Source organism: Ochotona princeps, chromosome 12, assembly GCF_030435755.1.
Source record: "Ochotona princeps isolate mOchPri1 chromosome 12, mOchPri1.hap1, whole genome shotgun sequence".
In the NCBI taxonomy this organism is placed as follows: Eukaryota; Metazoa; Chordata; class Mammalia; order Lagomorpha; family Ochotonidae; genus Ochotona; species Ochotona princeps.
Window position 1 is genome coordinate 23,585,048 of NC_080843.1, and position 12,971 is coordinate 23,598,018.

Here is a 12,971-nt window from a genome sequence, read left to right on the forward strand (position 1 = left end):
ATCCATCATTATGGTGTAGCAGGTAAAGCCACTGCCTGAGTCACCAGCATCCGATAGCAGCTCCCTGCTAATGGCCTGGGAAAGGCAGCAGCAGATGACCCAGATGTTCTTCTCTTCCATCCACATGGGAGACCAGAATGAAGCTCGGGGGGAGTGAACCAGCAGATGGAAGAGCTCTCCCTCTCTCTATCTCTCGCTCTCTCTTTTTTTTTAATTGGAAAGCCAGATATACAGAGAGGAGGAGAGACAGAGAGGAAGATCTTCCATCTGATGATTAACTCGCCAAGTGGCCCCAATGGCTGGAACTGCACTTGATCCAAACCCAGGAACCCGGAGCCTCTTCTGGGTCTCCCATGCAGGTGCAGGGTCTTAAGGCTTTGGGCCATCCTTGACTGCTTTCCCAGGCCACAAGCAGAGAGCTGGATGGGAAACAGTGCTGCCAGGATTAGAACCGGCATCCACATGGGATTCCGGAATTTTTAAGGCGAGGACCTTAGCCACTAGGCCACTGCGCTGGGCACTGTATCTCTGACTTTAAATAAATAAATAAAAATGTTAAAGATAACTACTTGCCAAAAATTATGATTCCATTTGTGACTCTAATTGTACTTCTGTATGCAGTTGCATTCTTTTCCAGAAAAATGACATCAGTTTAAAAGATCTCCCCCATCTTAGCAGTTTTTTCTTATTTTTTCCCAAGTTTAGTTCAGTGACTACCTTTTGTGAATAGAAGACAAAAATATACCCATTGCCATTACAATAAAAGGGAATGTTTTGAGCACATCTTCTCTAGCACTGTCATTAATGACTAATTCCAAGGGAGCTACAAGCAGTTGCCTTAGACTCTTCCTTGAAAAAAATGTAGTTGTGTCAGTCCTAACTTCAAGTTTATCCATTAGTAAAGTCCTTTTATTCTGAATGATTTGGTAGTGCGTGGAGCCATCACTTGCCTGCCTTCCCTTAAAATATTGCTCTTGTGCTGATTTTCTAAATCTGCCTCCTGAAGTCATCAGAGAAATCCGTAGCATATTGTGAGGAGGAGTCTTTGTAGAGTGGATCTTAGATCTGCAGTGAGCTTAATCCACGGAGAAGTGTTTGCATCTAGCCATGAGGTAGCTTACACATCTAAAATAAATGGTTTGGGTCCTCAGAAAAAGCCAGAATTTAGTGCTTTCGGAGATAAAAGGAGCTACAGACCTAGTTGCATTAAGTCCGTTACCAGTTTAGGGGAAGTGTATCGTTTCTTTGGCTGTCTATGGCAAATGTTAGCATTTTGGTTCATTAGAAAATGTGAGAATAGCATATGATTAACAGCTTTGGAATCTGTAAGTACTTGTCACGACTAAGTCTCTTTTAATTTCCCTGCCTCTTTTGAAGCCATCACAGTGAAGTTCTGTGTAATTTCCTTTACAGTTAATAAATTTTGTTTAAATTTTTACAATAAATGCTTCTTGTAGCATGAGGATCTTTCTGAAAACTACTCTGGGCTCATAAAGGTGGCATGGGGATGGTATATAAGGGAAATAGGCATAAAGCACAGTTTAGGTTTTGCTGTGTTAATAGTCTCAAAGCTACCCTGAGACCTCAAATCATTTGGAATATTTTAGAAGCCTGTTTTGTATGCCTGTTGTTGATATTACATAATAGGCTATAAAGCAGAACATAGGTGAATAAAAAAAGGTGGGCTATACAGAGAGCAAACTTGAATTTTTATAACCAAATAACATACTGTAAATCAGCTACAGAAGTACAAAAGACTCAGAATAAACAACTATTTGTACAGCATGAATGAAATAGCTTTTTTTCCTGACGTTTCCTGGACTAGATGAGTTTTATATCATCAGGAGGCTGATATCCTGACCCCCTTTATTAATCTGAGATTCATGAGCTTGAAAATTCTGATAGTAAAGCAACTAGACATGCAGTAATTAGAATTATTTGAGAGACCTAGCTTGGTAAGAGAATTTGAAACATTATGATCTGAGTACAATATGAAGTAAGAAGAGAAAATTGGGAAAGGAAGTCAAACAAGTTCCTAACTTAAATTTGTTGTCATCTTCAAAGTGCTTCACTAAGTGCCGCCCGTTTATTGATTGATTGATTGATTGATTATTTGTCAAAAGGCAAATGGGATTTATTGGGTAATAATAACCCAAAATAGAGGGTACTAGAATTTGAGAGTAGAGGCATTTAGAAAGTCTTTTTCAGGAAAGAAAAAGTGGTTGAAGCAAATTAGAGTTGTTATTGTTAGGAAAAAATCTGCTTTTAAAGAACCTAAAAGCATGCTCACAGCTCAAGGATTCACTCCCCAGATTTAGTTTGTAGATACTTTTATGCAGTGGAATGCTGAGAATGTTTAGTCCTTGACAGTGCACGTGCAGTTGGTGGAGTCTCTAACTCCTGTCAGCTAACTCATATATTGTACTCACCTCCCTGGGTAGACTCATGAACTCTCGGGGCTGGCATTAAATGGTTAGTCATGCCTGTAATTTCACATGCATTTCCTATTTTAAGTTTCTGTTGGCCATGTTTTCTGATTTCATTCATTTAAAAAACAGAGGGCTTACTTCGTATTTTTTACAAGGTACTTTTGTGGGGTTTTGTGCTTATTAAAACTTTTTCTTTTGTTTCTTTCAAGGCAAATAAAAAATTGAAATTGGAAAATGGTGGCCTAGTGAGGGAGAATTTACGACTGAAGGCCGAAGTTGATAACAGATCCCCCCAGAAGTAGGTATTTTCTGCATAAAGCAGTGTATCATATTGTATCAGTGTTATAGAACTGGCTGCTGTAATAGCAGATGTCTTTCATTTGGTTCTCCATTTATGTATGTAGGTTTAAGTCTAATGTCTTACTTCTAAAAAGCAAATATATACTTTGTGATATTGTTAAAATCCTAGTATCAGTTAAAGAGAAAAGTGTTTCACTCTTATTCCTTCTCTTTATTTGAAATTGAGAAGATTATTTTATGTGAACCAAATCAAGAGATAGATCGTACATGTGTAACCATTTAATAGAAATAACAAATAGTGAAATTAAGATAATACCCTCTAAGTATTTTTATTTTCTCAGGTGATCTCAGTAACGGTTAATGCTCATATAGTGTTTTCTCTTTGCCAGTGAAAACATTGTGTCATGTGATACTATAATCGTTGTATATTTTCCATTGAGAAAAGCAGGGGTATAGGGAGATTAATTTATCTGAATCTACGCCGCTTGTAAGTGGTTACAATAGTATGAACTTAACTAGTCTGTGCCCTTGACTATTACTACTATAAAGCCTATCTGAAACAATTTACAGAATTGTACATGGAATTTTGGATTGATTTGGAGTTTAAAAAATAAAACATTATTTATTTATGAAGAATGGTTTTCATTCTGCTTCATAAAATATGAGATCACAAGTGTTTACAGTTAGTGTGTTTATAATTATAAGAAATAATTGGGTGTTAACAGTGAAGATGAAAGATTGCAAGCAGAACAAGGTTCTTTTTGTAGGAAAATCAAATAACAATGCAGCTGAGCAAGCTACTTCCACATGGGCACTGGATCTAGTCCCACATATTCCGCTTCCGGTCCAGCTCCCTGCCTGTGGCCTGTAAAAGCAGCGAAGGATTGCTCAAGTCCTTGGTCCCCTGCATTCATGAGAGATTCAGAAGAAACTCCGTGTTACCAGCTTTGGATCAGTTCAGCTTTGATCATTACAGCTATTTGGAGGAAAAACTAGTGGATTTCCTTCTCTCTTTGTTAATCTGTCTCTCAAATAAAAATAGATTTTTTTCCAAATCTTTTTTTTAAAGATCTATTTATTTTTATTGGAAGTACAGATATACAGAGAGCAGGAGTGACAGAGAGGAAGATCTCCCATCCGATGGTTCACTCTCCAAGCAGTCGCAATGGCTGGAGCTAAGATAATCCGAAGCCAGGAGCCAAAAGCTTCTTCTAGGTCTCCCACACAGGTGCAGGGTCCCAAAGCTTTGTGCCATCCTTGACTGCTTTCCCAGGCCACAAGCAGGGAGCTGGAAGGGAAGCAGGGCTGCCAGGATTAGAACCGGCGCCCATATGGGATCCCGGCACATTCAAGGCGAGGACTTTAACTGTTACACTATTGCGCCAGGCCCAATAAATAAATCTTTAAAAATAAAAAAAATTAAATGAAAGGCCCAGCACAATAGCCTAAAGTGACTAAATCCTCAACTTGCATGTGTCAAGATGCTGTATGGGCACCAGGTCGTGTCCCAGCTGCTCACTTCCCATCCAGCTCCCTGCTTGTGGCCTGGGAAAGCAATGGAGGAGAGCCCAAAGCCTTGGAACCCAGCACCCACATAGGAGACCCAGAAGAAGCTCCTGGCTCCTGGCTTCATATCAGCTCAGCTCTAGCAGTTGCGGTCACATGGGGAGTGAACTAGCAGAAGGAAGATCTTTCTCTATCTCATTTTCTCTGTCTACCTTTCTAATATGGGAAAACAGCCTTTCTAAGGGATGACAGATTACAGTTCTGCTTCCTTTTATTCCCTCCATTTTCTGGACTCTAGTTGTTTTTGTTGAAAAAAGATAAGGAAGGAATAAATAGCGGAAATTTATCCTACCAGAATAACTTTCTGCTTTAATTTGTAAATTAGATGTTGTCCTCAGTTAAGCCAAGTTTGGTCTCAGGGAAAAGGTAAACATAGACCATAATTGTTTAGAGCAGCGATAACTAACGAATATAGAAAGAAACATAGCTTTTATGTTTAATTAGTGTTTCCTTAATCTTTCCCCTGTGTTCTCCAACCCTGATTTTTTGTTTTTGTTGTTGTTTTGTCTCTTCAGATAATGTTTTGCTTTGAAAGGTGAGTGAGGTAAGCTTAGGAAGTGTTGCTGTTATGCAGTAGTTTGAATCTCTGCTCTATCATTTATTGGCAGCTACCATTGCCAGTCATAATAATGCATGTCCATTAGCCATTTCCCACAGCATACTGAATGGACCTGAAGCTGTTTCACTTATAGCTTTTATTTCTTGAAAACTTGCCCATCAGATTTTAAATTTAATGCCACAGGATGTCTGTTTTTAAATAGCATTGGGTCCAACTAAATAAATAACTGAAGAATCTCACCTAAGGCAGCCTGGCCCGTCTGCTCTCCAACAAGCAGCTCTTCATCTGAATCCAGTGTTCAATATATGCTTTTGCATCTGCAGCTTCCATTCCTTCCTTTCAGGAGAAGGGAACAGTTCCACTACAAAAGTGATTTGAACTGATCCTATTCTAGCTGAATTTGCAATGCATTGAAGTATGATTTACAGCCTTGTTTACTTTGCATCCCCAGAATCTGGTAGGACTCATAGAGAAGCTGACCACAGGTGAAAATATCCAGATGCAGGTCACCTGAGTTCTTACTTTATTTGAAAAGAATATGAAATCTCAATGCTAAAAGTAAATGCATTTCATTCCTTCTGTCTAGGAAGTGCCTTAACTAATGATTTTTCTCTTGTTTTCTTGGCTAGGTGTCAGATATATCTTATTATACACATGGTCTTAGTCTCTGATATATAAGTTGAATATACATATTCTACAAATCATGTAGGAGAACTTCAATTTTAGACACTGAAACAAAATTTAGGAAAGCCAATAGCTCAGGTTGTCACAAAGTACTAAAAAATGATTGGCTTAACTGGCCGAGATTTATTTCTCATTGTTCATAAAGCTGATAGTCCCAGGTGTAGTTTGATACAGGCTCTGAAAATCACAAAGCACCAATAAACACTCTTGTTACATGAATGCACTGTAAAATGTCCAAAGTAAATATCCTTATACTTTCCAACGTTTAACATTGCATTGTATTTAAAGCATCCACTCTGTCTTCACTAGAGATATGCATTATTTTTCCCCTCTATATGTTAGAACCCCAGAATCTTACCCCTACTTAGCTATAATCTTGTACCCATTACTCAACCTTTTCCCACTCCTCCTTCCCTGCCTAGCTTATTTATGTATGTGTACATATAAATATGTTTTATAATATGTATAAATGCGAAATAAGACAAAAATGTTGATAGTTGTTTAAGATGGATGATGAGTATGTAAGGGTTTGTTACATTATTTTCTATATTGTGAATGTCTAAAAATTCTTTCAATAAAAATTTAAAACCAGCAAGATGTAGTTAGTACTTCCAGGAAACACCATCTATGCAAGGCGAAAGATGAAAATACACAAAATATTCTGAAGCTGTATAGCAAATATTACGCCATATATATGACAGAGATGGTAATAATGGTAATATGGTGTCGGAGACTGGCAAATAGAGGAGTCTATCAAAAAGTCAAGATTTGAACCCAGCTTTGGCAGATGGAGATGTTAGTGACGGAAGAAGTCATTCAGAGAAGTAGCAGCCTGGGCTATTAGAGTGTTAATTAGTCCCTTTTCTGCACATCATATAGTAACCACAGATGTCACTGCTAAGGAATCCTGGTGGCTTCCTTCTCAGGTTGATTGTAACAAAAATCTGATTTTCACCCCTCTGCCTTATAACCATCAACAGTCTACTTAGGTAGTTGGTTAGCGGGAGTCTTTTGTATTTACCATCCTCTGCTATAGGAAGAAAAGTTAGTTAGTCTGAGAGTTTGGTAGGGAATAACAAGAATTCCCTGCCTCTGTATGCTAAGAAACACTAAGAGAGGGAAAGGACAGGAGGGGCAGTGGGGGATGGAGTAAACACTTTAGTATTGGAATTTTATTATTATTATTCCTAAATTCCCTTGATTTCAGTTAAATTGTTCCAGGACATGTGGATATATTTGTCCTTGATTGAGTTATGTATTCCTTAATGATTTTTCTTTCAACTTGAAGGAATATGAAGAATTGACTTGGAAAACATTTAAAATTTCCTCTCTTTCCCAGGTCTCTGTTCCTGTGTAATTTTGTTATTTGATTCTTTTTAAATTTTTCTTCCTTTTCCTTTCCCCCCTTTTTTTCTGTAGTCACTCTGGAAAGGGAATGTGAGCTGTGCCCAGCTGTTGTGCGGCGTTAGCAGAGCAGCCGCCTTTGCTCTCAGCTATTCATTCATTCTAACATGGTGGGAGACAAAGCTCCATGTAGAAGACTCTACTTCATTTCTATCAAACTTAGTTATAATTGAATTAATGGACTTCATTTCTATAAATATATTCAGGAATGTTACTTATTCTGTAACTGTCTGAGATCTATTAGTTTGATAATGTCTGACTGCATACAGCTCATTTAACTGAACTGGAACCCCAAGGCTTATCATTGTGGACCAGTCTTCACTCATGGTCCAGCTCCTTTGGGGATAGGATGAAAGCTCTATGTACTTTCTGAACAGAATACAGTATTTTATGTTACTAGAACATAAGAAGTGCTCCAAAGAGAAAAGAATACACTTTCTAATTAGGACCGGAACTCTTCCTATTTGTGTTTTTGTGTTTGTCTTTGCTGTATTTGTGTTTGTCTTGCATAATCACCCACCTGTACGTTCAAGATTATAAAACAAAACCTAAATATTTTCTCCTGCCTTCTTCTGAAGTGCTGATTTATATTTCTACCTATTTATTTTGTACTCTTGGTTAAGGTCCTATACCTTATATTCACCACAAAGCAAAATGGCTGAGAAGAGCTTAGCTCTGGAGACAGACTACCTGAATGTAAGCTTCCTTCTACTGTATGCCTCCTTGCTATATCCAGTTCATTTTTTATCATGTTAAAAAATGGTTATTTAATAAAGTAAAAGTCAAATTATCTAGACCTGTTTCCTAAAACTGCCCCCCTTTTTTTTTAATTTTTATTTTCCATGATAGAATTCCACAAGCTACGATTTCCCCTTCAACCCTTCCCATTTACTCTATCTCAACCCCCCATTTTCCCCTATATTGTTACAATAGTATAATCCTTCAGCAACAGTCACAAGTCATTCTGTTATTAGGTCATTCTGCTGTTTAAATTATTGTGCTATTCAAGTGTTATCATGACATTGTAGGTATAGACAATGGTAGAAAGTCCACATCCTAGTGTCAAGATATATTTAACAGTATCATTGAGAGTCCATCATTTATTCGAAAGTAGAGATACATACTACCTTGTACCTTCACCACTCAGCGTGCTAGTCTCCATTATACAGTTCCTCAAAATAGCTGTGTGTATATACGTGTTTACCTGCATATCTGTTGATCTTGTATTTTGCATGAAGGTTGTCTTAGAATACACAATATTTATCCTTTGGGGATTGGCTTATTTCACTGAGCATAATGATCTCTACTTGAGACCATTTTGTTGTAAATGGTAGATTTTCAGTTTTTCATGGCTGAACAGTATATCATACAGTATATCACAGTTTTTTTATCCGTTCCTCCTTAAATGAAACTGCCCAGTATGTTCCTAAACTGGAATGCAGATCCTTCACAAGCTAGTTGTGCCTCTTGCACTTATAATCTCCTTCTCACTCCCCTGGCTCATCATGCTCATCATGCTGGACATGTTTCTTCTGTCGAAAATGTTCATCTTCCAGATCTTTGCCTACCTGTCTCCTTTTTTCATTAGATTCTGAGAGGCCTTTCTGATAATTCAGTCTAAAGCATCTCTCCCTTCAGTTCTCCCTACCTATTCTGTCTTATGAAGCCATGACAGTAAAATCAGGCTCGGGGAAAGCAGTTGACCTCCGTAGTTATGAACTCGGGCTCTGGAATCAGACTGTCCAGGACACTTGAACACTGACCCAGTATGCTTAATACCTGTAGCATTTGGAGGAAGATTTTAACCATTGTATATCTCAATTTGGGTTATCTGTGAAATGGGGCCAGTGGTACTTTCTATCTTGTAGATTGTAGTCAAGATTAAAAGAATTCAAATTTGAGGCACTTACGACACAGTCCGTAGTTAACAGCTAACCAGTGTCCCAGTATCGCTATATGCACTCCTGTTTTTTTATGCTTGCCCTTTTTGTTGTCTCCTTCGTATTAAACTCTTTCAGTTCTAAAAGGGTATGTTTTTCCTAAAGCCCCAGTGCAGTATTTGTTGAATAATTAAATGGATAAATAACATTGACTGAATTAATGTCTTAGAGCCATCATTTTGTTTAATAAAATGTAGATAATATGTCATTTCAAGGATTAAAATAATCTGTCCTTACAAAATATAATACATAAAGAATAGCTAAGAGGTAATATGCATTTGTATGTGTGTCTAAATAATTGTGTCTGTCCTCTTCCCTATTCCCATACAAAAGATTCTTTATGCTCTTGCTTCATTCCTATCCTTTTTATCACTTTACCACTTTGCTATTTATCTTATTTTCTCCAGTCTTTCAACTCAACCCACACCTGCTTGTTTCTGTCTCAGCAACTTCCTTTAATGCCTTTGGGATCCATCTTCTCATTCCCACTAATCTGGACCCATATTATTTTTAGGTTAGCCTAGTATGAAAACCTTCTAAGTATACCCTCCTTTGCACTCTAAACCTCAAGTATCTTTTATATCATTACTTGAATTCTAGGTTTTATATTTGATCATTTTGTTCCTCTTTAACTTTTGGTGATTCCCCATTACCTACATATTAGGCCCAAGATTTTCAGTACTGTATAGTGTACAAGGTTGTTTCCTATATGACTTCTGCTTAATTTTCTTGCCTTTTTCTTAGTCTGTGTCTTCTTGTAGTCTCTCTGGTAATACTGAACATTTCCCATTGGCTTATGATGGCCTGTGTTATTGCATGCCTTCCTCATCAGTAATTCTGGTCTGGCTGGGTTTGGCAGTTGTCCCTTCTTGACCTGTTCTGGCCTTTTTTGTTTCTCACAGTTCTACTCTGACAAATGCCATTATTCCTAGTATTTGACCCCAGCCTTATTTGATGGCTGATTCTGCTATGCCTTTTGGTTTTCCCAGAAGGGGAGGTTGTAGACTGTGGTGAAACCTGATGATACCCTGGGGCCAAGCTGTGACAGCCAGTTGTGCTCAGGCCCTCAGCTGCCTTGGGGACCCTTCTCTGGATAGTCAGCTAATTGGAAATAGACAGTTACTGCAGTTTTCTGTCGGCTTGTCTTTATTGAGATTTCAGGAGACTGCAATGTATGCTAATAATTAAGAATAATGTTGTCAGAGAGGTTATGAAATATGTTGGATAGGGATTATAACTTCTACTTCTCTTGTTTCCTTCTTTGTAGCCCCTCAACACACATTAGACATCAGTAACTGTCATCAGAATAATACATTTTTTTCTATAAATGTTTTTCCATAAATACATTTTACATTTGAGTCTAGTTTCACTTCCAGCACCATAACATTTTACTTCTGTGCTACACCTTCGTCTTTGTTTTCACATCTGCCTTTTGTATATCCACCTTTATGAAATATTATGTGGATTTTCCATTGGAAGAGAGGTAGCCAGCTTAACTCCTGCTTGTGTGTTAACAGTTACAGAGTGACCAGTCACTGACAGCTTTGAAAGAAGTGACCTGATTGATAACTGTAAACTAAAAAGCTCTAAGGGCAGATTTTAACTGGTTTATACTTAATGTTAACATGATGTGGTAACTAAAAGTAAAAGCTTGTTGGTGACCAGTATTGTCTAATTAAAACACAGTGTATTGGTCAAATGTTTGTCATTATAACAGATCCTGAGAGTAGCTACTTGTGAAAGAAATTTATTGTGGTTCACAGTTTTGGAAGCTCATAGTTCAAGTTTGGGTGGGAAGTATACCCAAATGAGTTTGGGAGCCAAAACTGGTTCAAACCGTAGCAAATGGTAGCTGAAATCCGTGCATACAGCAAACATATTAAGCAAGGACATCAACACTGAAAACCTGTCATATAGGCTAGCCCATAACAGCTGCTCTGTTTCCAGTGATTGCTTTTATTTTGTTTCGCTGTTCCCTCAGCTAAAAAGCAGGGAAAAGATATAAAATCAAAAAAAATTTTAAGAAAGAAAGTAAACTCATTTCTATGGTATCCTCTTGATACTTCATACTGGCCTTTCTGAAGTTTGGTAGTCTTGGCAACCCATTGACCACCATGTTTATAGCTTTAGCTGAGATTGCTGAGAACCAGAGAGGCAAAGTAAATTACCTAAAGCAGTAGCAGAGCTCCAGAAAACAAACCTACCTACCTACCCTCTTTCCTTCCTTCCTTCCTTCCTTCCTTCCTTCCTTCCTTCCTTCCTTCCTTCCTTTCTTTCTCTCTCTCTTTCTTTCTTTCTTTCTTTCTTTCTTTCTTTCTTTCTTTCTTTCTTTCTTTCTTTCTTCTTTTTTTAAGATTGATGGATTGCCTTGGAAGGCAGAGGGAGAGTTCTATAACCTGCTTCACTCCCCAAGTAACCACAACAGCTAGAGCTGGGCCAAGCTGAATCCAGGAGCCAAAAGCCCTGTCCACATCTCCAATGTGGGTGACAGGCCCTAGTAATTCAACCTTCTTTCCCAGATATATTAGTAGGGAGATAGATAGGATGCAGAGATGTGACTTGAACCGGCATTCTGATATGGTATGCCAGCATTGCAGGTGGCAGCTTAGCTCACTGTTGACAGTGCTCGCCCCGAGCTTGACTCATTTGATTCTGGACTTTGGCATTTATTATTTTCCATGTGCCAGCTTTTGGATCACTTTCAAACACATTTGATTTCTTCTAGTATTATGCTGTGAACACATGTGGTCTTGAGAACTTCCATGTTATCAGAGATGTGTTTAACTCTACTTTTAGTACCTCAAAGGTCAGATTTATTTCTCGTTACTGGTCCAGACAGGAATGATCTTGTATTGCTGTGACTGTTTGAGTAAGGAAAACTGTCATTGTTTTCTCTAATCCAGAATGCATGCATGAGTTCACATTGCAAGCTGAAAAAAAAATACCTTAATCTGCTGCTAGATTTGTGCAAAACACACTTCCAGTATAAGTTGCAGCTCCCAAACTGCTCTACATTGTTTTCTCTGGCATAATGAAACTTTTAGTTATCATTGCTACTTTGAAAATCAAAGCCTTTTGGTCTCTAATGGAATGTTTTATAAAATACTCCACTTTAAAATTTTCTCAGGAAAAGGAAGTATGACAATGATATCAGAAATGCTAGCTTGCCCTGGCATGTTTCATTTAGTGTTGGATATTCTGAAAATATCTGAAATTATTGCAAGAAGAGAATATTAACATGCAAAGACAGTTAAGCTTTTATCATCATTGTCTTTTTCCATGAATGTATAGAATCAGATGTGTATCCTTTATCATTATACCTATATAGTAAAATAAATTGTCCTTTGCCTAATCTAACATAGGTACCTTGGGGTAAGCTAAAATGTCCCCTAATACCAGTGTCGAATGTCTCATTTATTTGTATTTTTAAAGATTTATTTTATTTTTTCATTTGAAATACAGTTACAGAGAAAGAAATATCTCCCATCTTCTGGTTCACTCCACAAATGGCCACAATGGCCAGGAGCTTCTTGTGGTTCTCCCACATGGTGGGTGCCGGAGCTCAAGGACTTGGGCCATCCTCTACTGCTTTCCCAGATCATAAGCAGGAGCTGGGTTGGATCTGGCAGCCACATGGGATGCCAGTTTTACCAGGCTGAGGCTTTAGTTACTACCCCACAGCACTAGCCCCTTGTAGTCCTTTATGAAGGTAAAAGGAAATATTTTTGGATGGAGCAGTAGTTGGTTTCAAGCATGTCATTTAAAAACAATATTATATACCTATATGTATGTATCACTCAGTTGGCTTTCATTTTAAAGTAGAATGGTAAACAGTTGATTGCATGAAACATAGTCATATAATAGTTGTCACATAGTTACAAGGAAAAGAGGACCACAGAGCTTTAGCTAATTCTGTAGTGTTGACTTTGTCTTAAAGTGGGGCACTGACATAGTTTAAAGTAAGAAATGAAATTTATTTAAATATTGTACATGGTACTGCTCCATACCAAGAGTTATTCTGGGGATCTAGCAGTGAGTATAAGACAGCTAAACCTCCTGCTGTCCTGGAGGTTCTGCTCTAATGGTGTG

General features: G+C 37.9%; 1 protein-coding gene across 1 annotated transcript in view; it reads left to right on the forward strand.

Annotated features, from left to right (window-relative positions):
• OBI1 (ORC ubiquitin ligase 1) overlaps positions 1–12,971 on the forward strand; it is a 37,136-nt gene that overhangs the window by 19,719 nt on the left and 4,446 nt on the right. Inside the window, exon 5 of the mRNA XM_004577414.4 lies at positions 2,639–2,727. Within this exon, the coding sequence (XP_004577471.2) occupies positions 2,639–2,727 (89 nt within the window). The remainder of the gene's footprint in view (positions 1–2,638; positions 2,728–12,971) is intronic.